The sequence below is a fragment of the Nothobranchius furzeri genome, chromosome 3, assembly GCF_043380555.1.
Source record: "Nothobranchius furzeri strain GRZ-AD chromosome 3, NfurGRZ-RIMD1, whole genome shotgun sequence".
NCBI lineage: Eukaryota > Metazoa > Chordata > Actinopteri > Cyprinodontiformes > Nothobranchiidae > Nothobranchius > Nothobranchius furzeri.
Genome location: NC_091743.1, coordinates 1,961,173 through 1,986,642, shown reverse-complemented (window position 1 = coordinate 1,986,642; position 25,470 = coordinate 1,961,173). Strand labels below are relative to the sequence as shown.

Here is a 25,470-nt window from a genome sequence, read left to right as displayed (position 1 = left end):
GCACACACACTCACAGTAAATCCTCTAATATTGGCCTGTATTCCATTACTGGCCGGTCTCCTACATTAGCCGGTCTCTAATAGTGGCCGGCCCTACGGCACAGACCTAACCGCAATTTTGATAACTTTTTACTTTAGTGACTGGATGTAAAAATGCCCAAATTCCGTGCGTTCGGGACAAAAACACACGTTTTGTTCCGTGTCCTGAAAGTAGTGCTCCACATGGGACTTCCTGAAACGTACTGAACGAAGAGGGAATAGTGGATCAAGATGGCAAGATGATCAGAAACGGAACAGAAACTGCTACCATCTGCAGCGATCCCTTCATCACAGGTAAGAGTTAACTAAAGGTGTTTGATGGCGTTTTATTGCACAGCTTAGAAACACAGCTACAGAAACAGCTGGTAAACTGTTTGATACCGTTTTCACGTGTCCTCAGACCCTGAACCTTCATTAATTTCATGCAGAACAATTTCTTCACCAAGTTCGTCTTTGTGAGCCAAGGTGGCTCAGGACACCACCCACCTTCTTTGCTGTTGTGAATGATGTTCTTGCAGAGCAGGTCATTGTGACAGAGCACCACGGGGGATCCCAGTGTGGAGAGATGCTCCTTCATCCAAAGCATCTCCTGCTCCAGCACTGCCTTACTGGGAACCTCTTGCTGAATTCTGGGTAGGAAAGGGAATAGAGAGAAGGTCAGCGACTCACTCAGGCGACTGTGAAGACAATGGTGGACACCCACATGCCGCAAAGTTCCGGTAAAATCAAGTTCCAATAGTAGAAACAAACCTAATCAGCACAATATTAGCAAGGCGAGAGCGGAGGAGTGCCGATCCATCCCTTTTTTATGTCTTTTATGACTTATCCAGAGTTGGGTCGCGGGGGCAGCAGCCTAAGCAGGGAGGCCCAGACGTTCCTCTCCCCAGCCACTTGGGCCAGCTCCTCCAGGGGAATACAAGGCGTTCCCTGGCCAGGTGAGACATAGCCCCTCCAGCGTGTCCTGGGTCTACCTTTAGGTCTCCTCCTGGTTGGATATGCCCAGAAAACCTCACCAGGGAGGCGTTGTGATGCATTTGTACATCAAGGAGTGGGGTGCCAGCCAGGTTTATGTTTATTCACTTAGCAGACGCTTTTATCCAAAGCAACTTACAATTTATAACCTGTAGGGCATGTTGTGATCTGTGGGGGAAACCGGAGTACCCGGAGGAAACCCACGCATGCATGGGGAGAACACGCAACTCCACGCAGAAAGGCCGCAGCCGAGTTTCAAACCTGCGACCTTCGTGCTGCGAGACAACAGTGCTAACCACTGCACCACCATGCAGCCAGGTCTCTCTCCTGACATATAAGATCAATTACAGTGATTAGTTAACCTTGATATATACAAAATCCCAACAAAGGATGCAACATAGAATAGTCTACACCCTTCTTCTTCAAAGGAGAACTTAAACCAGAAATTACCTGATCATCAACTCCCATCACACACCCAACAACATACCACTTAGCAGCTTATGGGTCCTCCTCGCTAACCATTCATTCCTGTCAGAGACGGGGAAGCCACTAATGTACCCGCTCTGTGCTCGGCGGCACTCTCACAGTCAAACTCAATATTGTTCTTACTCACGGAACCCGACTTCATCCCAACGGGTCTCGTGGTTCTCACAGAAGAACGTAAGCACCGGGGTCCGACTGGCCCAACTCAGAAGTGGAACCCAGGCGAAACAGCTGCGCGTCCCACCGAAACAATGATCCCGTCCTCTTAATCTCCGCTGTGGAACGGCGTTCTTGTCTCTCCTTCGTTTTATCGTATTTTCTCAAATATTCTCGTTATTTTTTCAACACTACTTGTTTCTATTAACCCTCCCTTTTTCGCTGGTCTGTACCTCTCCCCCTCACTGTCAGCGGGGCAATCAGACACACCTGATTGGGTCACGCCCCCTTTTTTAAAGATGCGTTCGCCACAGAGGAAATGGCGTATGGACGCAGGTATGACAAGAAAATAAAATCAAATTACCTGAACTAGCAAACTGCCACAGCAACCAGGGGGCACCCTGACCAGATGCCTGAGCCACCTCAACTGGCTCCTCTCGATGTGGAGGAGCAGCGGGTCTACTCCGAGCCCCTCCTGAATGACCAAGCTTCTCACCCTATCTCTAAGGGAGAGCCCAGCCACTCTTAGGAGAAAACTCATTTCGGCCGCTTGTATCCGTGATCTCGTTCTTTCTGTCACTACCCAAAGCTCATGACCATAGGTGAGGGTAGGAACGTAGATCGACCGGTAAATCGAGAGCGTCGCCTTCTGACTCAGCTCTCTCTTCACCACGACAGACCGGTACAACGCCCGCATCCCTGCAGATGCAGCACCAATCCGCCTATCGATCTCACGCTCCAGTTTTCCCTCACTCGTGAACAAGACCCCGAGATACTTAAACTCCTCCACTTGGGCCAGGACCTCATCCCTGACCCGGAAAAGGCATTCTACCCTTTTCTGACTCAGCAGTGTTATCCAAATAACATGGGATCACTGCGAAGAGTAAACATGAATATGACTCAGCAGCCTTTCTGTCTTTTGGACGTGGCTAAGAGGAAACCTGAGTACAAAGACAGGTTAGAAATCTTGGTGTCATAACTGATTCAGACCTAAGCTTCACTGGTCTGTAACTAGATCAGCATTTTATCATCTGCATCAAATAGTGTAACTCAGAGGTCTCAAGTCCAGACAGGACCTAGAGAAACTCATTCATGTGTTCATCTACAGCAGGCTGGACTACTGCAATGGTCTGCTAACTGGTCTTCCCAAAAAAGCTGTGAAGCAACTGCAGCTTATTCAGAAGGCTGCTGCTAGAGTCTTAAAAAAGAACCAAGAGAACCGAACACATCACTCCTGTTCTGAGATCTCTACACTGGTTACCAGTAAACCACAGATTTCAAAGTGTCTACTAAATTATAAATCACTCAATGGCATGGAGCCAATATACATGTTGGATCTCCTTGCCTCTGCTCTTCCTCCTCTATCTGCTTCCTCTTCAGCACATCCTGAGCTCCTTCAAAGGAATCTCCTACCATCTTTACGCAGATGACATCCAACTGTACATCTCCTTTAGGCCCATGAGATGTCTAAGCTGCAGCTGTTACACACCTGCTTAGACTCTATCAAAACCTGGATGGTGGGAGCTTTCTTCAGCTGAATGAAGATAAGACTGAGATCCTCATCTGTGCCCCAGACAAGCTGGTTCCCAAAGTCAGAGACTCTCTTGGTCAGCTTGCTTCTGTCAGGAATCTTGGTGTGACCTTTGACCCAGCTCTCACCCTGGATTCTCATGTCAGTTCTCTTGTTCGCTCTTCCTTCTTCCATCTCAGGAACATTGCTAAGCTGGTGATCTTCTCAGTCCCTACACCCCCAGCAGGTCCCTGAGGTCCAGTGACCAAAGCCTACTGGTTGTGAAGCACCAGGCTAAAGACTAAAGGTGACAGATAAGTTGCTGCTGTGGCCCCCAGACTCTGGACCTCTATCCCCCTGAGCCTGAGATCATTGGACTGAGTGGTCTCCTCTTTCCTGTTCATTTTCTCTTTTCCCTTTCTTACATTTTTTATCTAATAATTTGTCCTAATTTTTATGATATTTTTAAGGATTTTAAAATGATATTTTATGTATTTTTAATGTTTGCTCTTGTGTAGAACCTTATGATTTTTATCTCGGGAGACGGTCAGACGCGCTGCTGAGTGGAGCGGAGAAGAGGTGAGGATCCAGACCGGGGAGGAAGCAGGCAGACAGGTAGGATTCTTCACACAGATTTATTAGAACGCACGCTGGACAATGAAACAATGAACCGACACAGGACACAGAACAGAAGGGGTTTAAATACAGGAGGACCGGGAGCTAAGGTGATTGGGAAAACGAGAGGCAGGTGGGAGTAATTAACGAGACACAAGGCTGAACCAAACAGGGAGACAGGACAGAGTGTGACAGTACCCCCCCCCCCCCCCCCCCCCCGCCAAAGGGAGGATCCCAGACGCCCACAGGCACAAGGAGCAAGGCGGGAGGAGGGGGACCCGGAGGGAGGGCCCAGAGGAACTGATGGAGAGGCGGCAGGGACCAGCAGAGTCCGGGGGCCTGCGCCTGGGACAGAGGAGGAGACGACGGGCTCTTGGGGGCCGGCGCCTGCGGCAGAGGAGGAGGCGAGGGGCTCTTGGAGGCCGATGCCTGCGGCAGAGGAGGAGGCGAGGGGCTCTTGGAGGCCGACGCCTGCGGCAGAGGAGGAGGCGAGGGGCACTTGGAGGTCTGCCCCTGCAGCAGAGGAGGAGGCGACGGGCTCTTGGAGGCCTGCGTCTGCGGCAGAGGAGGAGGCGACGAGCTCTTGGAGGCCTGCGTCTGCGGCAGAGGAGGAGGCGACGAGCTCTTGGAGGCCTGCGTCTGCGGCGGGGGAGGAGGCAACGGGCCCTAGGAGGCCTGCATCTGCGGCAGAGGAGGAGGCGACGGGCCCTAGGAGGCCTGCGTCTGCGGCAGAGGAGCTCTGCAGGCTGGGCCGGGGACATAGTCTCTGCAGGCTGGGCCGGGGACAGAGCCCCTTGGACGGGCTGGGCCGGAGCGACCTCCAGAACCACCATTGGAACCGGAGACGGCGGAGACGGCGGACCAGATGGAGCGTTGACCTCTGGAGTGGAGAGAGCATCGACCTCTGGAGTGGAACGAGCGTCGACCTCTGGAGTGGAACGAGCGTCGACCTCTAGGGTGGAACGAGCGTCGACCTCTAGGGTGGAACGAGTGTCGACCTCTGGAGTGGGTAAGGCGACCTCAGACGAGACTACTTCAGACGAGACGACTTCAGACGAGACCACTTCAGAGGCGCCTTCAGTCGAGACGACTTCAGACGAGACGACGACTTCAGAGGAGACTTCGACAGAGGAGACGTCGACTTCAGAGGAGACGTCAACTTCAGAGGAGACTTTGACAGAGGAGATGTTGACTTCAGAAGAGACTTCGACAGAGGAGGCGTCGACTTCAGAGGAGACTTCAACAGAGGAGACGTCGACTTCAGAGGAGACGTCGACGACAGAGGAGACTTCGACTTCGGAAGAGACGTCGACTTCAGAGGAGACTTCGACAGAGGAGACGTCGACTTCAGAGGAGACTTCGACTTCGGAAGAGACGTCGACTTCAGAGGAGACTTCGACTTCGGAAGAGACGTCAACTTCAGAGGAGACTTCGACAGAGGAGACGTCGACTTCAGAGGAGACTTCGACAGAGGAGGCGTCGACTTCAGAGGAGACTTCAACAGAGGAGACGTCGACTTCAGAGGAGACGTCGACGACAGAGGAGACTTCGACTTCGGAAGAGACGTCGACTTCAGAGGAGACTTCGACAGAGGAGACGTCGACTTCAGAGGAGACTTCGACTTCGGAAGAGACGTCGACTTCAGAGGAGACTTCAACTTCGGAAGAGACGTCAACTTCAGAGGAGACTTCGACAGAGGAGACGTCGACTTCAGAGGAGACTTTGACAGAGGAGACGTCGACTTCAGAAGGGACGTCGACTTCGGAAGAGATGTCGGCTTCAGAGAGGACGTCGACTTCGGAAGAGACGTCGACTTCAGAAGGGACGTCAACTTCAGAACACGAGGAGGTGTCGACTTCAGAACACGAGGAGGTGTCGACTTCAGAACTGGAAGGGGTGTCGACCACAGGACAGGACCGGGCGTCGACCACCATCGACTTCTGGTCCGGGGGCGTCGACTTCTGGTCCGGGGGTGTCGGCTTCTGGTCCGGGGGTGTCGGCTTCTGGGCCGTCGAACTCTGGACCGCCGGCCTCGGGACCGGAACCGTCTGCTTCTGGTCCGGGGGCGTCGGCTTCTCGCCTGGGGGAGTCGGCTTCTGGTCCGGGGGAGTCGGCTTCTGGCCCGGGGGAGTCGGCTTCTGGTCCCTCGACTTCTGGGCTGTCCACTTCTGGACCGCCGACTTTTGGACCGGATCCGGAACCGTCTGCTTCTGGGCTCAATACGTCAGCTTCTGGGTCGGTACCGTCAGCTTCTGGGCCGGTACCGCCTGCTTCCGGGCCCGTACTGTCAGCTTCTGGGCCGGAGGCAGAGCCGCTGCGGGAGGAGCTGCCTGGACAAGCTGGACCGGATGCGGTGTGACCTCCGGGACCACCGCTGGAACTGGACGTGAGAGAACTGGTGGTGCTGGAAACTGTGTGAGCAGAGAGGACAGACCGTCCAGCTGACGCTCCTGGAGGCTGAGGGTCCGATGGAGCTGGGCCAGCTCAGCCCGGAGACCGGCGAGCTCCGCTGGGTGGACCCCGGGCTCGCTCTTCTGGCTCCGAGATGAGGGAGCTGCCGGCTGGACTGAGGCCCTCTCCTGGCAGTTCGAGGATGAAAGAGTGTCCAGGTGAGACTCTTGATGGCTGACGAGCTGGCGGATCCGGCCAAGCTCCGCCTGAAGCTCTATCCGCTGGGCTGCGGGTGCTGCTCCTCCACCTGCAGACGACGGAGGCGCCAATTGGACCAGTGACGGGCCTGCTGGTCTGGCCGGGGGCGTGTCCAAACTGCCGGGCCGGGCAGGGGCAGCGGCAAACTCACTGCTCCGTCCCAGGACACCAGATCGTGGTGGAGTCTGGCGTCTTTCCCCACGCCGTGGACCCACTCCGGGGGAACAGTCAGCCAACCTCGTGCCCTCGAAGCCGGAGCGACCCAGGAGCGTCTCCCCATCCAAACTCCCGTCCAGTTCCGGAAGGGCGTCGAGGATCGCCGAGGCTGACGGTCGGGGACGCCGGCAGCGGCGAGGCGGAGCTGGGGCTGGGGAGGGAGAAGCCAGCTGGTGGGTCGGGGTAAGCCACCGGAGCAGGTACTCCCACGGAAGAATCTCCCCGCTGGATCCTTTAACGGGTCGGTTCATTCTGTCAGACGCGCTGCTGAGTGGAGCGGAGAAGAGGTGAGGATCCAGACCGGGGAGGAAGCAGGCAGACAGGTAGGATTCTTCACACAGATTTATTAGAACGCACTCTGGACAATGAAACAGTGAACCGACACAGGACACAGAACAGAAGGGGTTTAAATACAGGAGGACCGGGAGCTAAGGTGATTGGGAAAGCGAGAGGCAGGTGGGAGTAATTAACGAGACACAAGGCTGAACCAAACAGGGAGACAGGACAGGGTGTGACAGAGACTCTATACAAAAGATCTTTCTGTATGTATGCCCAGCAGAGCTCTGAGATCCGGAAACAGTCAGCTGTTAGAACCGGGTCAGAACCAAGCAGGATGAAGCTGCTTTTAGCTACTATGCTGCTCACAGATGGAATCAGCTTCTTTATGACCTCTAATGTGGCCTCTAGTAAGTTTTAAGTCAAAACAGAAAACTTGTATGCATTCATCAGCCTTTGAATGTTTATGCTGCACCTTTTGCACTGCAACTACTCATCCTTTAAATGAGCCTTTTTATTTATGAGTGTATTTTTGAATTTGGTTTAAAAATCTGCTGTTTGATGTTGTTACAATGATTTTAATGTTTTATGTACTTGCACCTGGAAAGTACACTGAATTGCTTCTGTGTACAGATAAATCTGCCTCTACTTGAGTAAGGGATTAGCAGTTTCCCTGTTCCCATACCCGGTGGACAAAGCGTTAACACACAGAGCAGTGTCCCAGTCAGAGACCCCAGGGCTGACTAATGAGCTTATAGAGCCTAATCCAGAGCACAGACTCAAACAGAGCCTTCCTGTCTTTACAGAGCTCTAGCTGACCCTGTGTCAGCATGGAAACGCAGATCTGCTGTAAATCCTGCTTGTTACCAGGAGACAGGGTAAAGTGAGCTGAGAGGAAACTTCCTGTGTCAGGCTCACTGATCCACTCAGATCACTCCAGTCACCATCAGAACAACCCGTCAGCTCAAAATCTAGCCACAGAGAAACCAAACAATGTGTCCAACCAGGTGAGAACGTTCAGTCTGCTGATTGGTCAGGCGGTCTGGGCGGGGCTACCAGCTGTTTTGTTTATTTTTATTGATCCTTTAACTAGAAAAACCCACTGATGTCAAGAAAGGCAGCAGCATGCCTCACAGAGACAACAAACTACTGGTTTTCTAGTGGGATCTGTTTGATTAATGAGGTGCACACTATTGCAACACTACATGTATGAAACTGAAGACAGCAATGAAAACGATATGGCCATGATCCCGGCCTGATACCTACTGTACTTTGGTTTTATTGTTTGTTGATGGTTTTATTTATGTGCGGCCAGCCTCAGCCAGCAAAGGGACCGAAGGTAGAAATTTGTCTAGGCTATAATGTCACCTTTTTCAATTATATATTAATATGCGTCCTTCCATCAAGTGCAAAAACAACTTCCTGTATGTCCTTAAACATTGGGAGCTCTAGCTTGTATAGTTTTGCAGGTTCTGCTGTTTTTGCCAGGAACATGGTCCATCGTCTGCTGAAAGGACGGAACTGTTGGACGTGAGTGTCTGCAGCTGTAGAAAAAAATCCTCTTTGTAGAGAAACAGGGAGCTTGTAGTGCTGCTAAGCTTAGTTTAGCGCTGTCGTGGTTGCTAGGTGACAGGACGCATCATTTGGAATCGCAGGAGGCCCTTCCTGCCTTTCTCGTCTGATTGGCTGGAAGGGCCTCCTGCGATTGGTTATTTTGCGTAAGAGGAAACCATCTCCCTCACTGCAGGGTTGTTATATTTACAGCCAGATCTTGAGGAGTTTTTTAAAGAAAATGGGAACTCTGCGCTATAATAACAATTCTGTCCTGCTTTGCAACAAACCAGTTTCAGTTTCTTTTATACATATATAAGAAATATATATAAGAACCTGAAAAACATCACATGTGAACATGTAATTAAATCTTGTTGCACACTGGACTGTTGGCTCTATTGGGCTTTTCTTGTTACTTAATTATTAGGCTATCCTATGTTTTCACTTTAACAGGTTAAGGCCGTTTACAAGATAGAGCACACACTCACCATCTGTTCACATGAGAACCATTTAATCTAAATTTAATTCAAAGCTGCAGTAATTATCCAATAAGCTCCTACCTGTTTGTTAAAGAGGAAGTCACCCCCAAATCACCGTTTTTGCTGATAAATGAGTATCTAATCATGCTGTAGACATGTGTAGTCAATAATTCTGCCTTTTGGTGCATCTTAGTTAAAATTTAAATAATCTACATGAAAAGTGTCAGTGTTGCGCCCTCTTCAGGTAAAAACTCTGTACTGCATTTGAATGCACATCACTGCTTAAAGACGAAGGTTTTATAGAATTTTTTAAAAAGGAGTGGGCTTTATATGTGGAACATAATGACCTGCCTGGAACATCAGCAACAGACAAGGACCTATTGAAGATGTTAGTAAAAACCCTCGCCAGTTGGTCTGCACAAGCGCTGAGAACTTCCTGCCTCCCTGCCTTCCTGCCGCCTTCCTGGGATTAACTGACTTTAAAACGCGTCTCACTTGGTCCTCCTGCAGAGTCAGTGTGCCGTTGTTTGGGACGGGTGGGGGTGGTATGGCCACCGCAGGCCTGGTTGTCTCAAAATGGGCAAAAAAAATGGTTTAAGTCCTCGGCCAGTAGTCTGTCGTCCTTTGACGTTTCCTGTTTCCTGCCTCTGTAATTAGTAATGTGGTTTATTCCCTGCCACATTGCCCTGGGATCGTTGTTTGCAAAGTGATCCTCAATTTTCCTCTTGTAGGCTGCTTTGGCTTCTCTGATGCCTTTCTTTAGTTCTGCCCTCGCTGCCTTATACGCCGCCTGATCACCCAACTTAAAGGCAGTGTCCCGGCTTCTTAGGAGAGAATTCACCTTGCTAGTCATCCAGGGTTTTTGGTTTGGGAACACTCTGATCCGTTTGTTAATGGTGACGTTTTCCACACAGTTCCTAATGTAGGAGAGTATGGTATCAGTGTGCTCCTGTAGATTTTGGCTGTAGAACAAGTCCCAAATAGTTGAGGAGAAGCAGTCACGTAGCTGTGAGATGGCTCCTTCAGGCCAGATTTTGATTATCTTAGTTTGGGGCTTACCTTTCCTCAGCAGGGAGACGTAAGTGGGAGTGAGGGACAGACAAAGGTGATCAGATCCAGCCAGATGTGGGAGGGATTTCGCTCTATAGACGCTTCTGATGTTTGAATAAACATGATCCAAGGCATTTTTCCCTCTGGTGGCAAAATCCACAAACTGGACAAATTTGGGCAGCACCGCTTTTAGGCACGTTTTATTAAAATCTCTAGCAACAATGAAGACCCCGTCAGGATGCGTAAGCTGCAGCTTATTTTGGTATTGAGCAGGAGGCTGAGGGCCGTGGTCACGTTAGCCTCCGGCGGTATATACACAGCCACCACAGTCACTACTGTAAAATCCCTCGGGATGTAAAAGGGTCTGCATGAGATCACCAGAAACTCTACATCAGGAGAGCATTGTGTGTAGATGGTGCGGCTGTTGCAGCACCACTCGTTGTGCACGTAAACACACAGCCCGCCCCCCCTGCTCTTACCTGAGTCACTGTTGCGGTCATGCCAGTGCAGCGTGCGGTCTGCTAGCTCGACTGCAGCATTGGGGATCATCGGATGAAGCCATGACTCCGTAATAAAGATAATGCTGCAGTTTCGTGTAAAACTCGTGGTGGCAATCCGTAGCTCCATCTCGTCCATTTTCTGGATAATGGATCTGACGTTAGACAGAAAGAGGCTTGGTAGTGCTGGCCGATGCGTTTGTTTACGTAGCCTAGCTTCTGAGCCAGCCCTGCATCCCCTCTTGTGCTGGGGGGGGATCGGAGGACGCTCCTCCAAACACGCGTTATTATTTTCATAATTTAATTATTATTTCTCCTGGAAGCGCTCAGTCAGACCGAGTGTTGTGATGTCGGGAGATCTGGTCTTGGGGAGGGGGCGGGGTCAGTGACGGCGGCTGCAGCGTGATCGTCTGTCTCTTTTATTTAGGGACACGGAGAAGTTAAAAGGAGAGAGAGATAGAAGATAGAAGTTCTTGTTCCACTTTATTATTTTGCTTCATGATGATAAACTGATGTTAAATTCAACTTAAAGAGGAACTGGGAGGAAGCTTTGGTTCATTTTAAGTTACATACAGGGTCCGAAATTAACACTCGCTCTATCTTTTGAGCTCTACCTGCCACCTGGCGAGTAAATGTTTGCACCAAATTAGTTATGTTTATCAGTCATCTTCCATGGATTTCTGATCCTCCTCCCGCCTGCATGCAACGTACACAAACGTACGCAAAACGTGAACGCCGCATCCAACGTCATTTCCACCTATCCCATTCAATCAGTTTATCAAGTTAGCCGTTAGCTTCGTGTTAAAACTAGCGGTGAGATGTGGCGGTTTTTAACTGGAGTCAGCCAGCCTTCCAAAAGAAAACTCGTCGAACTGGAAGAAAAACCACCAGGACCAGTGGCAACCAGAAGATTTTGTGAAAAGTGGCGCACTGGAGACGGCGGAGTCGTGAGACAATGGCTACATTATGATGGCCACGTAGCGTTGCTGCATTTCACAGACACTTTCTCTGCTCGTGCTGCAAACAGGATAGCCGTCTTCTATCAACTGTCCCTCGGCATTCTTCAAATATCCAAAAAATGCCCGTACTTCCTTCTTTGAGGGATAATAAATGTCCCGAGTGCCGTCTCCTCCTCTGGCCATTATTTCAGCTTTAGCTTAAAGAAAGTTTTGGTCGTAAACAACAAAGTGCGCATGTGCCGCTGGCAACTTCAGCCGATGATACGGTGGCTGGTAAGGGTCACCGCGCCTACACCGCAGCCACGGTAATCCACCGAGATAATATAGTTTTTTTTTAAAACAAGATGGTTATTACTATTGTCAGCTTTTTTACTGGGGTTTACCGCTACACCGGTTACCGTGACAACCCTAGCCCTGACACGCTTTCAGATATTCTCATGGTGCAGCTGTGTTCTCCAGAGATCAAGGACTAGGACCCAAATGAGGCTGTAATGCTTTGGCACAAAGACGGTGTCAGAAGCAGGAGGCCAGACTTCATGGACAGAGAAAACAAGGAGTCTGACTAGATTTCAATGAAAGAGTTCATAAAAACATCTCTAAAAATAAATAAATAAATAGTAAAAATGACAAAAGAGTTGTTTTTCTTATTAATTGATGTTTTAACTATTTTGTCACTCTGTTTGGAATCAACATAATATAGAATAACATGCGTTAGGTGGATCTAAATCATTTAGGATTTTGGCCGGTAAAAAATATGCTTGGCCGGTGAGTAAAACATTTAATTTCGGACCCTGGTTACAGGAGGTCTTGTCTCCTATCTGCTCCTCCAGAGACAGCATGGACATGAGGGTGAAAGGGTGAGGGTCCCACAGGACAGGTCAGTGGAAAGGTTTGTAGTTAGCTGGTTAGTGAAGGAGATTTCAGAAACGAACCACTGGGCTCAAATAAAATAACAAACTCAGTCAAACATTTCATTTGGTGTTATTTTTGACACCCTTCCTCTGCGGCATAAATATTGGACTCTAGAGCTGCTCAGAGACATTAAACACTCACATATGAACCCATTATGGATTTTATTATTACATTATGTGTCCTGTAGGGTTTCAGTACTTTTTTAGATTTTGTGAGTTTTTGCACAGCGTGTTTTTCTCAGCCTGAGGCGTGGTGTTGAACCAGGAAACACATGTTTTACTTTGTTAAATCTTCTTAAAGAGCAAGTCAACCCCTACCAGAGTCTAACTCCACTCCCACTTCATGTTTGAAAAATGCAACACATGCTGTTGCCTGGCAGACCGAGAGGGCGGAGCCGCTAACAAATACACACACACTCAGGCTCACGACAGCATTGTGACATCATAATGTACCAGTTTACATCATAGCATACCTCTTAGCCAATAGCGGTGGCAGATTTAAATTAGAATACAGTGCAGAGTTTTTACCTGACAACGGCACAACACTGACAGTTTTAGGCAGAATATTTAAATTTTAACTAAGATGCACTGAAGTGCCAAACTATTGACGACACGTGTCTGCAGCACGATTAGACACTCGTTTATTTAGTTTATCAGCAAAAAAAAAAGTTTATTTGGGGGTGACTTGCTCTTTAAATGTTTAAATGTTTTGTCCTAACCTGTTGTGAATGGAGAGCTTTTCAGGGATGGCAGCTTGTGTCACTTACGCTTTTGATTAGAAAATAAAAAGCAATTATCTGACATCTTCTATTTATCAATGAAAACAAATCAATATGAAATAATCGTGATGCATCGGGATATCGAATCGAATTGTTGGCCCAATAATCGAATCGAATCGGGAGACAAGTGAAGATTCACACCTCTAGTGACCAAAGCCTACTGGTTGTGCAGCACCAAGCTTTGTGAAGCACATCGTGATTTTTATCTCGAGAGGCGCTATAGAAAAGACCGTTTTAGTTCTTTCTTTATTTCTGTCCATTCCATCATTTCATTCATTGTCTTAGTAATCTTGTCTACCATCATTCATTATACTTTGTCATGTATAATCTTTAGTTTAGAAATATCTATATCTAATATTTTATAAACTATATCCTCGACTCTGTCTGCATTAATATGGTGTGTGTTCCCTGACAAGTTCAAAGGACCTAAGGTAATATTCAATCAAATATCCAAAGACCATTCAGACTGATAATTCATATTTATATGGAATATCACGTCTTATTGATCATTTAACAGAATATGTAGCTACATCTTCAGCTTTCGCTGGAGCGGTTCGCAGCCGAGTGTGAAGCAGCTGGGATGAGAATCAGCTCCTCTAAATCTGAGACCATGGTCTTGAGTCAGAAAAGGGTAGAATGCCTTCTCCGGGTCAGGGATGAGGTCCTGCCCCAAGTGGAGGAGCTTAAGTATCTCGGGGTCTTGTTCACGAGTGAGGGAACACTGGAGCGTGAGATGGATAGGTGGATTGGTGCTGCATCTGCCGGATACAAGCGGCCGAAATGAGTTTTCTCCAAAGAGTGTCTGGGCTCTCCCTTAGAGATAGGGTGAGAAGCTCGGTCATTCGGGAGGGGCTCGGAGTAGACCCGCTGCTCCTCCACATCGAGAGGAGCCAGTTGAGGTGGCTCGGGCATCTGGTCAGGATGCCTCCTGGACGCCTCCCTGGTGAGGTTTTCCAGGCACGTCCAACTGGGAGGAGACCTAAAGGTAGACCCAGGACACGGTGGAGGGACTATGTCTCTCACCTGGCCAGGGAACACCTTGGGATTCCCCCGGAGGAGCTGGCCCAAGTGGCTGGGGAGAGGGAAGTCTGGGCCTCTCGCCTTAGGCTGCTGCCCCCATGACCCGACTCCGGATAAGCGGATGAAAATGGATGGATGGATGGATGGATGGATGGATGGATGGATGGATGTAGCTACATCTATCCCGCTACAGAAGATAGACTTCTCCACTATCTTCTGGTGTAAAGTAGTAACTTCATGAGGGATCGTATCTGCAGCTGTGGCTCCTTAAAGTCCACAATGACTTTTGCAACGTTGGTGCTTCAAGGATGAAATCGATCTTTAGACGTGAGAATCGATCCTCGTGAAAAATGATGAGAATCAATTAAGAATCGGATAATTGACTCTTTCAACACAACCCTCTCCATTGCTGTGTGGGAATTTTCAGAAGAAGGCAGAGGGATGGCTCAAGAGCCCTTTCTGAAAATATGTATTTTCAAGTATAATTATCAAAGTATTGAGTATTTTATAATTGTGTACGTTCATGATTACGATCACTTCTCTGCTGAAAGATGCATTACACATCTTTGATGATTAACTAGTCACTGAGCTGGTGCGTACTCCTGGACACAACATACCAGTCATTAAATAATTTGTTTTAATATAACTCGGTACAATTTTACAGACTGAGGAGTCAACAGTAAAATATTGAGTTTAAAAATGAGAAAGAGATGTTTCCCCAGTAGGAATGTTTATGGAAAACCTAATCTTCAGTTTCAGAACCAAATTTTTATCATTTCCTTTTTCCCAAAATGAAAGCAGTTCACTTTAGGATGATGAATGATATGTATGCGTGCTCTAAACGTTTTGGACTAAGTTTTATCGTGGACAGCAATAAATGCAAATTTGTCAAATAATAGTTTGTTTGAACGTTGTTAATAAAGAATTGTTTGAAGTAACAAAAACAGCAACCTGGCATGGCTGCAGTTCATGTCTATATGGTTACTGTCCCAGTTCGGTAGTTATTTGTACACTTGTTTACTACGCACTTTACTACTACTACTACGTTTTTTCAGCTCATTTTACACAAACCAGCTGGCATCACAACCTGCCACCTGATAAATGGTCACCAGCATTACGTCTTAGGGCAAAGTCTGACAATAATCTCAGTGCATATTAACATCGTCAGTGTGTAAATGAACATGAATAAAACTTCAAGAATCTCAGGGGGAAACGCTGCCAACACGCTGGGTTTCTGTCCTGGCAGCACTGGTCCAAACACTAGATCAAACACTGCCGCTCAGGGAAAACTAGTCTAAGGACAACTCAAATCCTCTCAGAACGACTAGATTGTAGGTCAGTTTCACATTGAGGGCCTACGCTGAGGAGAAACAAGTCACCTGATGTTGGACGCCTGCTCAGTGAACTCTGTGGCCACCAGGGAGAAGTACTTCCTCATCTTGATCCAAAGGTTGGGTTTGGGGATGCAGCCGTTGTGGGCGTGGATGGCGTGGATACGAGCCATCTCTCTGGCTATCAGCCTGAGAACAGACAAGATTTCAAAATAAAATCACTTCAACCCTAACCTCAGAGTGGAGGAAACTCAGAGTTCCAGGACAGGAGAGTAATAACTGCCAAGTATAAATAACAGTAAAGAATAGAAATGTTCTAAGAACACACACACACACACACACACACACACACGTTCTAGAGCAGGAGTAGTCACGGCTGGTCCTCCAGGGCCGCTTGTCCAGCAGGTTTAGTTGTTTCTCGGCTCCAACACACATGAATCAATGTTTGACTCCCCTGCTGATTAGACTCTGATGTGTTGGAGCAGAGAAACAACTAAAACCTGCTGGACAAGCAGCCCTGGAGGACCGGAGTGGCCCACCCGATTCTCCGGTGTGCCACCAGTGCTATGGCTCTATGTCCTGACCAGATTAGGGTTGGATCCCTGACATCCTGCGGCCCAAGAGCATCACCCTGCATGAATTCATAGCAGATGCCATTTTGAAAAGTGCAGTAGAGGCGAGGAGCACAACCGTTGGCGTGGAGCACCTGAAAGAGAGGCCCAAGAAGAATTCTCATCATGAAGACGTGTAAAACACCTGCTGGCGACCTGAGGAAGGCTCATCACACTACCTGAAAGCTCTTCAGCTCATTGTCTCTGTCCACTATCAGCTCTGTTTTGTTGCCGTACACTCGGACCAGGACCACATCCTCCGGACAGGCGTCCACAGAGCAGCCCACCAGCTTGTTGGTGGTTCCATCAGTGAAGAGCTGGAAGACAGAAAGTTGTTCACCAGAACACCACAACAGATACAAAGGCCGTTTTCTTCCCTAGACCACCTTGACTCATGGTGTTAGTGATGACCTCACCTGCTGCATGTCTCCTGATCAGCTGAGCCCAATTCTGAATCTGTATATTTGTACTCACTACCAGAACTACATAGTTATTTGTATGACTTTGATCTGTTTGGGGTGTTTTGCACCACTTGGAGCACTCTTAGGTTAGACCTGTGGTATGGAGGTCTTTCACCAACCCTAGTTCCGGATGTTTCTCTGAAAAACAAAGCAGGTTACAAAAGTCCCGACCAGCCACCACAACACAAAAGCACCCAGCAGGGCGGGTATGACGTTATACGTGGATCACACTAATGTTGGTGGGGTCAAGTACAACACCGTAATCTAATCTTAAGTTCTCTTTGAGTCAGCGCCAACACAGTGATGTCAGCTCTGAGCTGATGAGGTCAGGATCTAACCCTAACACACACACACACACACACACACACACACACACACACACACACACAGCTACTTTCTAAGGAGTCTCTCACTGATGTGACTGATGGTCACTTCCTGTAGAAACTGCGTTCAACAGTGAATTTCCGATCTCTCTGCAGAGTTAGGGGCCTGACTTGTGTGTTTACCAGGAACACTGTGACACAAACTCTGTCGCTGAGGACATCTGGAAGTCTTTAAATATAGTTTTGTCATTATAAGTGAGAGGGAGGGATGACAATGGAGCAAGACTTCAGTACAGCTTTGAGGAGGTTCTGGTCCACCATCTAGTCCCATTGAGTCCCATTCTGTCCCGCTCTGAACTTGAGACAGTTCTCCACACCTTCATCTCCTCACGCTTAGACTACTGTAACTCTCTTTTCACGTGTCTGAGCAGAACCTCCCTGAACCGTCTACAGGTGGTTCAGAACGCCTGTGCTCGGCTTCTGACCAAGTCCTCCAAACACACCCACATCACCCCGCTTCTCCTCCAGCTTCACTGGCTGCCAGTCAACTTCAGGGTTCATTTCAAGATCCTGGTTCTGGTCTATAGGGCCTTACGTGGACAAGCACCATCTTACATTGGTGATCTTCTCAGTCCCTACACCCCCAGCAGGTCCCTGAGGTCCAGTGATCAAAGCCTACTGGTTGTGCAGCACCAGGCTAAAGGTCAAAGGTGACAGATCATCTGCTGCTGTGGCCCCCAGACTCTGGACCTCTCTCCCCCTGAGCCTGAGATCAGTGGACTCAGTGGTCTCCTTTAAAAAGCAGCTGAAGACTCACTTGTTCAAGCTGGCTTTTGTATGACCTTCTTCACCTCTCTCTCTTTATTCTGCTCTCCCCACCTATTCCACCTTCCTCAGGATCCACTGATTTCCCTCTTTCCTGTTCACTCTCTCTCTTTCTTAACATTTTTTCTTTTAAATCCCAATTGCCTATTTTTGCTCATTTGTTTTTGTGAAGCGCCTCGTGATTTTTATCTTGAGAGGCGCTATAGAAATGATATTTTCTTTTTTTCTTTCTAGCCCTCCAGGTTGTTTCCACCGCTGAAATGTAAATCCCTCTATCACGGTTCAGATACCTCACGTTAAACATGTTACGCATCCATTTGGACTGTTTATTCGAATTTTCCTACAGTAAAATCAGTCTAAAAACAATAGTTAGTATTGTCTGGCTGAATGTATCAATATATTTCGTGATGTATCGTATCGTCTCCCCTGTATCGTGATGTATGGTATCCCCTGTATCGTGATGTATCGTATCCCCTGTATCATGATGTATCGTATGGTATCCCCTGTATCGTGATGTATCGTATCCCCTGTATCATGATGTATCGTATCGTATCCCCTGTATCGTGATGTATCGTATCGTATCCCCTGTATCGTGATGTATCGTATCCCCTGTATCGTGATGTATCGTATCGTATCCCCTGTACCATGATGTATCGTATCCCCTGTATCGTGATGTATTGTATCCCCTGTACCATGATGTATCGTATCGTCTCCCCTGTATCGTGATGTATCATATCCCCTGTATCATGATGTATCGTATCGTCTCCCCTGTATCGTGATGTATCGTATCCCCTGTATCGTGACATATCGTATTGTCTCCCCTGTATTGTGATGTATTGTATACCCTGTATCGTGATGTATCGTATCCCCTATATCGTGACGTATCATATTGTCTCCCCTGTATCGTGATGTATCGTATCCCCTGTATCGTGACGTATCGTATTGTCTCCCCTGTATTGTGATGTATTGTATCCCCTATATCGTGACATATCGTATTGTCTCCCCTGTATTGTGATGTATTGTATACCCTGTATCGTGATGTATCGTATCCCCTATATCGTGACGTATCGTATTGTCTCCCCTGTATCGTGATGTATCATATTCCCTGCATCGTGATGTATCACATACCCTGTATCGTGATGTATCATATCGTCTCCCCTGTATTGTGATGTATTGTATCCCATGTTTCGTTATGTATCGTATCGTCTCCCCTGTATTGTGATGTATCGTATCCCCTATATCGTGACGTATCGTATCGTCTCCCCTATATCGTGACGTATCGTATCGTCTCCCTGTATCGTGATGTATCGTATCGTCTCCCCTGTACTGTGATATATTGTATCCCCTGTATCGCGATGCATATCGTCTTGCCAAATTTTCACCAATACATAACCCTAATTGGTTCTGATCTTATCTTGAAGACAGGGGCTATGTGGTTTCTATTGGGGATCACAAATCAAAGCTGATCACCATGACATGTGGGGTCCCCCCAAGACTCAATTCTTGGACCACTGCTCTTCAATCTCTACTTGCTCCCCCTGGGTCAGGTCATACACAATAACAACATTACCTATCATAGTTATGCAGGTGACACCCAGATCTACCTAGCTCTATCATCTAGTGACTATGGTTAGACCAGGGGTCGGCAATCTGTCCCAATCAAAGAGCCATTATTACCAGTGTCCCACAGTAAAGGAGACACTGGGAGCGACAGCAGCTGTGGCATTGTGGGTGGGGCCTACCGGGCCTGAGCAGGTGTCGCTCTTTGACAAGTCACACAAATCGCCTTTTAAAACATGTTTAAACTGTTCAGAATACAAATCCAGGCTCTGTCTCGTTGGATTGTTGTAACTAAACATGGTACTGAATGAAAAGGTAAGAAAAGGATCCGATCAATTAGTGTTTTCCCTCATTTACAGTAGAGATAACGGTGCAGAGTGCGTGGCTCTGGTGGTAACCATGTTTACTGTTTGTCTTTGCAACAATCTTCACAAGAAGTTAAAAGAGTTAAATGACAGGGTTCACAGTGACCGGATATTTCCCGTATTTGACCTTTGACCGTATTTTACTTTGACGGAGAAACCTCCAGGCTGTTGGTGGTTTTGAAAGAATGACCCCGACGCAGGCAGATGGCTGACATTTTAATGGTAACGCACATGGCGGAGGTAGCTAAATCAGTCAGGAAAAGACTCCCATCAGAACATCTGAGCTGGACTCTGAGCTCAGCGCAGCTCGCTGTCAGCGCGTATGTGAGGTGGACAGTACGCTGACGATGTGGAGAGGGGCTTGGAGCTCGTCGGTCACCGGCAGCAGAACCAGGACCATGCAGGAAGGTTCCTCTCACTGAAGCGAGTGTTTTCCTAACCCTGTCTCTCAGAGAGACTTGTCACTTAGAAAATGTTCCTGATGATGAAACTTTGGCTGAATAGCGCTTGTTCCTGTCTCCAATGTGGCGACGCATCTATGAGCCTGTCTGAGGAAAAGTCCAGAAGCTCATATCCTCTTCAGCTCAGGAAGCTCCTATAGAGACGTCTGATTTAGAGGCCGACCGAAATGGTTTCATTTTTAAGGCCGATTTTTAAAGGATTTTGTTGCCGATGGCCGATATCTAAAGCAGATTATTAAAGCCGATATATACACAAGTTTTAGCAGCACATTGTTTGTGAAAGACAACTGAACACTCACTGTGTGCAATTTACATTAAATAAGTCAATAAATCTTTTCATATTTATTGATCTTCAAATATAAAACAAACCCAAAACATAAAAAAATATATATTGTCTAGATAAATCAGTCAGCCTCTAATCTGATTACACACAAGCAGGTGACCTGTCATTTCAGGTCTTTACCATTTTTGTTTACATTTTAAAAGATGACAATCTTTACTTCTAGAATTATGTTTATGTTGTATTTAGCAGACGCTTTTGTCCAAAGCGACTTACAAGTGATAATCGGCATGTTGCCCTTGAGGCTAACAACAACAACAACAACAACAACTTGACATCAATCATGGAGAGGAGGGAACAAGGAGTGGACAGCAGAGGGGGGGACGGGTGCAGGGAGGGTGCTAGAATTGGTATACAGATAAAAATGAATGCAGTAGCAGGGTTTCTCCTGGCTCAAACCGAGGCAGAGGTGGTACCATCCTGACCGTGCACCAGCACATGCGTAATCTGTGCATTCAACTGTCTCACTTTTTAAAGGCTAAATATTGTAAAAGGCTCAATAATATGCATTAGATTGGTGTTTAGTTCCTTTTTCCCCGTCTGATATTTATAGTTAAATGTTTTTAAACATGTGACCTACATTTCAGTAACATGTTAGGTTTGTATTAATAACACTCATCTTAGTCACAATGACACATAAATGTATCCAGTAAAATATAATGCATTTCATTAACATGCATTTGTGTTGGAAATGCTAATAACATGTCATTTCTGCTGCTAACAACTAGCTCCAAGCTGGTGAAGAAGGCTCACCAGCGCCTCTTCTTCTTGAGGACTCTGAGGAAGAACAACCTGTCCTCAGACATCCTGGTGAACTTCTATCGCTGCACCATCGAGAGCATCCTGACCAACTGTATAACTGTCTGGTATGGGAACTGCTCCGCCTCGGACCGGAAGGCGTTGCAGAGGGTCGGGAAAACTGCCCAGCGCATCGCCGGAGCACCACTTCCTGCCATAAAGGACATCTACAGGAAGCGGTGTCTGAAAAGGGCAGGGAAAATCATCAGAGACCACAGTCACCCATCACATGCACTGATCACCCTGCTGCCCTCTGGGAGGCGCTACAGGAGCCTCCGGACTAAGACCACCAGGTACCGGAACAGTTTCTTCCCAACAGCTGTCAGACTCCTGAACTCTGCCTCCTGACATATGACCCACGTTAAACCCATGGACTGCTTGTATTAACTACAGCCTGTACATACTTACAGTCATAGAATATTCATAACATACTTCATACCGTGTACATTATAACATACATAATAGATGCATTTCTGTAATATACTTACACATCTATATTATTACTAATATATATTGTAATACATCTATATCACGGCTAAAGCACTTCTGGATGGATGCAAACTGCATTTTGATGCCCTGTACCTGTACATGTGCAATGACAATAAAGTTGAATTCTATTCTATTCTATTCTAACAGTGTAATGGTGGCATGTCTGTTATGTACGGGTTAGGGTTGGGGGGGTTCCGTTTTGCCTTGGCCCCCAAAATGCCTTGATACGGCCCTGGGTGTGTGACTGAGTGTTGATGGTGATCTGAACTGTATCAGATGTATAAATATTACATGTGTATAACTTGTTGTTTTATACGGGTGAAAACGTGTAGTGGAGATAAATCTACCTACATTTTACTTTTCAACACTTTGTTTTCTTGTTTTTATTGAACTACTTCCTGTCCTGTCTGTCTCTCATCTTCCTGCATCTCCTCTAAACTCTCCAGAGAATCTGCTGCCTGGATTCTTACTTTTTCACCACTTCTGAACTACGCTGATGAAAGAGACCTCCTGACCGCAGAGCGGAGAGCGCGTTTCGATGCTGCGTGAAGCTGTGTGCTCAGTGAGGTGACATCACCGCAGCACACGATGAGCGAGTGCGTCAGGAACGATTAAAAGACAGAATACCAGAGGATACAAACAGATATGAACGATCATGTGTTCACTATAATAGTTTTGTTGCAACACCTTGAGAATGTTTCGTGCGCCGGACGCAGCGGGCGCACCAACGATCAGCGCTCTGCGTCCTCTCCGCTCAACAGAGCCCCGCTACGCTGAGAGTCCATAAATACTGTAATATAGGCAGAAACTGGATCTCTCCCTCAAAGATATCTAGCCCCCATAACTCCATCCCTGCTCCTGCATGAAAAACCGGACGTTTTGATCCATGTAGGACCCCCCTCTCCCGGACGCCTCGGACAGAGAGAGGAAAGTTGACATGTCCGGGGGAAAGAGGACGTATGGTCACCACCAACCACCACAGATATGTACCAACTAGCAAGAAAAGCTATGTTTGATCTTTTTCTGCAGCGGTTTCAGCGCTTTTTGGTGCACCGCTGCTGATACAGCGCCCTGTAGTGGTGCAACGCTGCAACTGCAGTTATAATAACGTCCAAATAGCTGGGGGCAGAGTGAAATCAGGCTGGGGCGGCACATTAGCTGGAGGCGGCCGCCACGCAAACCTGAAGGCAGGAAAAACACCGAGTAAAATAAAATACATTTTAATTAAATATTCATTCATTATTTTACTAACACAGAGAGCCACATCAGATGGATGAAAGAGCCGCATGCAGCTCCAGAGCCGCAGGTTGCCGACCCCTGGGGTAGACTCACTCTGTTAATGTTGGGAGCAAATGAATGACCTAATGCAGTCAAACTTCCTCCAATTAAACAAAGACACAGCCGAAGTGGAAGTTCTTAAATCTTTACGCTGGTTACCCAGTAAACTACAGAATCCATTTCAAAGTGCTACTGCTAGTTTATAATTCAATTATTCAATTCAGTTCATTTCTACAGCACAAAATCACAACAGGAGTCGTCTCAAGACTCTTTAGTAAACATTGCAATTGAATCCACTTCAGTTCATTTTACCAAATATTTAAAAGTTTCCTATATAAGGAACCCAGCAGGCCGCATCGAGTCACTGACTAGTGTCAGAGTCTCTACAGCAATCCTCATACTAAGCAAGCATGCAGCGACAGTGGAGAGGAAAACTCCCTTTTAACAGGAAGAAACCTCCAGAGAATCCTGGCTCAGTATAAGCAGCCATCCTCCACGACTCACTAAACCACTCAATGGCAGAGTACATGTCAGATCTCCTTCAGGTACCTACGCCCAGCAGGGCTCTGAGATCCTTAGAAACAGTCAGCTGGTAGAACCGGGTCAGAACCAAACAGGGTGAAGCTGCTTTTAGCTACTATGCTGCTCACAGATGGAATCAGCTTCCTTATTACCTCAAACCTGCCCCAACTCTAGTAGCTTTCACATTTTAATCTGCCCTTTAGTGGTTCTTATGCTGCACCTTCTGCACTGTAGCTTTTCTCTTGGATCTACCTTTATGTGTGTATTTTAAACCAGATTATGCACACACACACACACACACACACACACACACACACACACACACACACACACACACACACCGATTTGTGGCACATTTCAAACATGATGGAAAGTGCTGGACTCAGACTGAGGTAAAACAGACTTGGGTCACATGGTTACAGATGTCTGCAGACCGAGCAGATATGTGATCCAGAACCAGAACCTGGGTCCAAGAGTCAGAATGAAGATATGGTCATGTTCCTATGACCCAAGTGTTGGTTTCCACAAAGTTCTCTGCTTCTGTGTTTCCATGGTTACTGAAGCAGAACTACATCCCTTTAAGGCTTTCATTGATAATGACATGCAGCTGACCCAAAGAGTCCACATCTCCAGTGCTGGACATTCTTGGATTCCCGAAGCCTTCTTCACAGTTAGTAGCATTATTATTATTATTATTATTATTATGGAGGGCTGCAGTTTATTTTCAAGCAAAACAGGGAGTTTGTAATGAAGCACAGTTCATCTCCTCTACATCATTCAGGGGTTTACGGGTGAAGGCTTGCTGTGTGCTGACGCGCATGCGTGTCCCTTGCTGCCTGAGGCCAGAGGAGTCCAACATCTGGATGACGAATAAAACAAAGTTCATAAATTCGCTCCAGACTCAGTAAGCTGGCCACTCCTTAGTGACACCTAGTCAGAAAGACTGAACGTCTAGGGTGTATCCTTGTTTCAGCTGCGCCTCCTCTAAAAACGGAACATAACACGTTTATTATGAATAATAGAACATGACACTAGAGCACCTCTCCCTCCCGAAGCTGTCAGTGCTAGCATAGCCTAGCCGTACCGCTAGCTTAGCGGCTAACGTTACCCACCTTGGTCTTCACGCTGCTGATGTCCCACGTCGGTCTCAGTTCTTTAATCAGCTCCAAAGCCCCCTCCGTTACGTTTAGCTCGTCCACAAAAACGTGTATTTTTCTAATAACCGGCGAGCCGACAGGCACATGTATCTGCGTTTCCATTCCTGAGCAGCTTTTAATCTTCCAGCGCCTCTCGGATATTTACAGTTTTAAGATTTTAGGTCGGTTGGTTTTATCTGCAGAGGTTTTCTCGCGCTGCGGGAGCTTTAACTAATTACACAGCTGGCTTCGGCCCGTTCTACTGAGGCAGAGAGAATGTATGGAGAGAGCCGGCTATGGATGCTGGGAGCCGGTTTCCTTGAGCAGTCGGTCAGCTGTAGCGGTCCTTCCCCCTTAGCTCCGCCCGCCCGGGATCATCCGATTGTACCGCCAAGACTCAGACACCCCCATTAATTCCGAATGCACCCGAATGAAGCCGAGTTCAGCTAAATGACGCTTAACAGCTATTTATTGAAAAACACCAGTAAGGTCCAGAAGAAAAGGACCACATAGAGTGGATAGAAAGTTTAACTCTTTATTTATGAAAGGTTTCCATTAACATCGTAGGTGTGTGCAGGTTTCTATTAGATTGTGTCTGTTCCGGTTTTTCAAGTGATTTCAAAAATCATTGTGGTGTAAATTAGTTTTTAGTCCAGCAACAGGTTCCAGTAGAGGCTGGAAGTGATGAAAGCGATGGGCAGTGATGTCACACCAGACACCTGAGCTGACACGTGACTGCCTCGGGTGGCAGGGAGACAGCTTTCTCTTTTATGGAAGCCCATTCCCGCCACTCAGATAAAAAAATAAAT

At 47.4% G+C, this 25,470-nt stretch overlaps 2 protein-coding genes across 2 annotated transcripts in view; one reads left to right on the top strand and one right to left on the bottom strand.

The window, feature by feature from the left end:
- etnk2 (ethanolamine kinase 2) overlaps positions 1–24,784 on the bottom strand; it is a 40,371-nt gene extending 15,587 nt beyond the window's left edge. Inside the window, exons 1-5 of the mRNA XM_054734909.2 lie at positions 24,638–24,784; positions 16,283–16,420; positions 16,077–16,198; positions 15,541–15,681; positions 525–667 (exon numbers count right to left, since the gene is read on the bottom strand). Coding sequence (XP_054590884.1) covers positions 525–667; positions 15,541–15,681; positions 16,077–16,198; positions 16,283–16,420; positions 24,638–24,784 — 691 coding nt within the window. The remainder of the gene's footprint in view (positions 1–524; positions 668–15,540; positions 15,682–16,076; positions 16,199–16,282; positions 16,421–24,637) is intronic.
- LOC139068806 (uncharacterized) lies at positions 633–6,219 on the top strand. The gene is made up of 4 exons (XM_070549055.1): positions 633–757; positions 869–973; positions 3,678–5,696; positions 6,003–6,219. The coding sequence occupies exons 3-4, from the start codon at positions 4,078–4,080 to the stop codon at positions 6,217–6,219; spliced, it is 1,836 nt and encodes a 611-aa protein (XP_070405156.1). The 5' UTR covers positions 633–757; positions 869–973; positions 3,678–4,077.
- Positions 24,785–25,470: the final 686 nt, after the last annotated feature.

Bases quoted from the DNA above. Each gene is read 5' to 3' on its own strand.
- LOC139068806 (XM_070549055.1), top strand. From the start codon at position 4,078: ATGGAGAGGCGGCAGGGACCAGCAGAGTCCGGGGGCCTGCGCCTGGGA. The intron at 5,697-6,002 runs GTCGACCACCAT...TCAATACGTCAG, and splicing joins ACCACAGGACAGGACCGGGC to CTTCTGGGTCGGTACCGTCA.